Source organism: Chlorella variabilis (genome assembly GCF_000147415.1).
Source record: "Chlorella variabilis unplaced genomic scaffold CHLNCscaffold_10, whole genome shotgun sequence".
NCBI classification, from domain to species: Eukaryota; Viridiplantae; Chlorophyta; class Trebouxiophyceae; order Chlorellales; family Chlorellaceae; genus Chlorella; species Chlorella variabilis.
Genome location: NW_005435078.1, coordinates 217,847 through 221,864, shown reverse-complemented (window position 1 = coordinate 221,864; position 4,018 = coordinate 217,847). Strand labels below are relative to the sequence as shown.

General features: G+C 60.8%; 1 protein-coding gene across 1 annotated transcript in view; it reads left to right on the top strand.

The window, feature by feature from the left end:
• The window catches only part of CHLNCDRAFT_52243 (hypothetical protein), a gene marked incomplete at both ends in the record, with an annotated part of 1,978 nt that extends 745 nt beyond the window's left edge, over positions 1 to 1,233 (top strand). The window contains 2 exons of the mRNA XM_005847657.1: positions 689 to 737; positions 1,144 to 1,233. Of these exons, the coding sequence (XP_005847719.1) occupies positions 689 to 737; positions 1,144 to 1,233 (139 nt within the window). The remainder of the gene's footprint in view (positions 1 to 688; positions 738 to 1,143) is intronic.
• Between the last annotated feature and the right edge of the window lie 2,785 nt (positions 1,234 to 4,018).

Sequence of the window (4,018 nt, the reverse complement as noted above, 5' to 3'; positions counted from 1 at the left end):
TACTTTTTCGAACGATCGAATCAATCAAAGCGCGCCCGCGGCATATTCAAACAGCCTGCAGATATTTTCATATCAGCAGACTGACTTTTCACCCACCTGTCACAGATTTTCCCTCGCCCGTTCGGTTTTTTGCCGACAGCTGGTTAGCAGCCAGACTATATAAGGAGCCTCGATGCCCTGACAAGATCATCTTTTCTCTCCCTTTGTGCTGGAGTGCCCCTGTGTAATAACAGGCGCCCGCCGCCCCAGCCCCGCCCGAAGGAGAAGGATCCTGCCGCTGCGACCAGCGCTCGGCAGTCACCCCAGCGCTCTCACGAGGCTCCCCGCTCTCACACAAAGACAAAACAGGCCGGCCGGAACCTTCTGGACCCGCGCCGCCTTTTTGCACCACAGCTGCGACCAGCGCTCGGCAGTCACCCCAGCGCTCTCACGAGGCTCCCCGCTCTCACACAAAGACAAAACAGGCCGGCCGGAACCTTCTGGACCCGCGCCGCCTTTTTGCACCACACTCTCTGTTTGGCATAAACAATGCCTTGCTCCTTGATGTCGTTTGATCCGCTCATGCTGGCTGTTCACAGACCTTGCCTCGAACGGTTGTTGGTTGGTTGGGGGTTGTTGCGGTGGGGGGTGGCCAGTGCAGCGGTGGGCACGCCGCCGTCGCTGAAGCCTCCACCACGTAATGGTGCAGGAGTCTACAACAAGGGGTGAATGGTGCACATCCAATTAGAAGCTGTCAGGTAATGCACATGTAAAGGTAAAGGTAAAGGTGGGGAAGAGCCTCCACAAGCTTAACTTCCCGGTTTTAACGTCTAGCTTTAGACCATTATTTGATCTGCCCGACGCGCCAAGTGCAGTACCCCCCACTAGTAGTGAATGGGTCCCGGGGAGGCCTGTGCCGAAGCCTTGGCGATTCTATTAGGCGTTCCCGAAGGAATTGGCTTGGATTGGCGCTGAGCCGGTCAGCTATGCCGCGTTTGTCCTCACAAAGTTTCGACATGAGAGGAATCGAACCTGTGCCCTCTCGGAGGGTTTAGACACTAGCTCCAGCGCCTTCAAAGAAGGCCTTTCTTAGCCGCGTACATGTGCACATTGTACAATGCCAATGGGCAAAAACATGTGTCGGTTCCTTGCCTGCGCCGCCAGTATGACTTTGAAGAAGACTTGCGGCATGCCATCCACATCCTGGTCAGGGGCTCCAGCTACTTGCATATTGATACAGATCTCAGCAAGTAATCACATCGGAGCCCTTGGTCCAGCGACAGCTGAAGTGAGGTAACGTCAGTTGCACCAGCCTCTCCCGCCACTGAGAGCAATGTGGAACTCTTTAAGTATTCACGCTTTGTGCTTGTGAACGTTGAGTTGTACAACGCGCTGCCAAGAAGAGGCTTGGCCGTTGGTTCGAGAAGTGGCAGGAGATCCCCCATGGGCGAAAGGTCAGTTTCAAGCGAAGCATTGCCTTCTCCGGGCCATGGCAAACGGAAATCTGAATGCTTCGAGTAGCTTGCTTGTGTGGGCTTAAAGTCTGGTAAAGCAAGAACTAGCTTGCAACATAGACTCCCCGCCGAAACGGGACGGGAACCGGGCGAAAGCAGAGAAAGCAATAAAACAGGGGTGGAGCAAGGCGACATGCAACGCAAGCAGCTGACAGGGCACGCATCGAAACGTGTGTATGACTGGCAAAGTGGCATGGCGCATTGGGGAGAAACGCAACGGTACGGGAGCATGGGCTGGCCAAACGGCAGTGCGGAACGCTAGGTCACTAGAAAAGCAGGGAAAGGCGCACTATCTATGCAATGAGGGCAGCCCCGGCTCGGGGCCGTTGAGAAAGCAGTGGGCGGGAGGGGGCGAGGCCCCGGTGTAGGCAGGCCCCATCGAGGGGGGATGGGGCGCGCAAGCGGCCAGATGGAGCAGGGCGCGGGCGGCAGTAGAGTCCTGCGGCTGGGTGGGATATAGGGCAATGAGCGTTGAGCAGTGTGCGATGAGCAATGAGCAATGAGCAGTGAGCAGCCCCTCCCTAAACAAAGTGAAGCGCAGGACGGGGTCCGGTGGATGGGAGGCAAGGAAACGCGGGGGGTTGCCACGTGCGCTACCGCCGCCGCCGCAGGCAGCACCCCTGCGGCGGCGGCAGCGGCAGCAAGCCGTGGACCCAAACGCCGTGCCGCCGCCGCCGCAGGCAGCACCCCTGCGACGGCGGCGGCAGCAAGCCGTGGACCGAAACACCGTGCCGCCGAGTCCCGTGGCTGTGGCCGTGGGCTTCTGGCAGGAAACTACGGCCGCAGCTCGGCAGCACGGGGGCGTCGCAGCGTGCCGCCGCCGCCGCCGCGCTGCCCCCCCCCCGGGCACGGCGGCGGCGGCAGCAAGCTTGGGCCCAAACGCCGTGCCGCCGAGTCCCGTGGCTGCGACCGTAGACCGTGGGCCGGAAACTGCGGCCGCAGCTCGGCGGCACGTGGTTCTGTTCAAATCGCCAAGCGTGCAGCAGCGCCGAACCACGCTTCCCGGCCTCGGCGCATGCCTTCAGGGGCCCCCTATCGCTGGGCACACCCCTCCAACACCGAACATGCGCCCGGGGGGAGGGCGGCCCGGGCTGCCCAGGCCAAAGTGGGCCGCCCTCGAGCAAGAGGCGGCCGGTCTGTGTGCTGAATGGTGTGGAGTGGATTACAAAAGTAGCCAAGGCGCCTCCATTTTGCGAAGTGGAATACTTTCCACCTTCACCCGGGTCTCCCAACCACAACCACATCCGGGGGGCACGACTTGGTTTATCTCTGAATGCCCTGCTAGGCGTGGCGTTGCTGGATCTCCAGTTCCCTATGCAAGGTAGGACCAACAGCGGGTGGGTGAGAGGGACCTACTTCCAAGTACCCTGACAACCCAAACTAAATTTGTGCACGCTTTGCAATCAACCGAGCAGGAGACAGTGATGGCAAGTGGAATATCACCGCCGCCGCCAATGATGGCAGCAAGTGCCGCCACAGTGCTAGCGTCGGCCTATGCAACCCAAACCGAGGTTGACCAATCAGGAGGGGGCAACCTTGAGCTACCACAAGAACCAAACACGACAGACCCCGTTGAGAGTCCCCATGATGATGGTGTGTTCCAATGCCAGGAAGAGGTACACGACCTAACATCACATGGCTTACATTATCAATCAAAGCGCATGCCAAAGCTTTCATAAATGCAAGCCATATAACCAACCTCTAGGGGGCGTTGGCCGCGGGTTGCACGGGCGCAACGGAGGCAGCAATGACTGCACAGCGGGCCATGCAAGATATGAACCCGTTGTTGCTTGGCACAGGGTCTCCATCTGTGTCCATCACAGTATTCTGAAACATGAAGACGATGGAGCCGGCACTTCTGATGTTGGAAGCCGCATTCAAGCTGGTGTGTTTCGGGTTGCATATCATGTGGCTTGCATGATTTAGTTGCATTCAGTGTGATGAGTGCGTAAGGACAAGCCATGTGATGCCTGCTTGGCACACCATATGCCGCAGGGTGAGAGGAAGGAGCTGCTGGCCGACTAGGGCGCCGTCTACACTGTGCCCACTGCACTGTGCCCACTCGAGGGCGGCCTCTTTGGCCTGGGCAGCCCGGGCCGCCCTCCCCCCGGGCGCATGTTCGGTGTTGGAGGGGTGTGCCCAGTGATAGGGGACCCTTGAAGGCATGCGCCGAGGCCGGGAAGCGTGGATCGGCGCTGCTGCACGCTTGACGATTTGAACAGAACCCCGCGCCGCCGAGCTGCGGCCGTAGTTTCCTGCCAGAAGCCCACGGCCGCAGCCTGGGGACGCGGCGGCGCGGCGTTTGGGCCCACGACCTGTTGCCGCCCCCGCCGCAGGGGTGCCAGCTCTGCGGCGGCGGCGGCGACACGCGACAGCCGCCGCCGCCGCCGCTTGCCGGCGGCACGGTGCAGCAGCAGCAGCAGCAACCACCACCGCCGCCCGACGGCGGCAGGAGGGAGCAGCAGCAGCAGCAGCCACCGCCGCCGCCTGACGGCGGCGGCGAGCAGCCACCACGTGCGCACGCC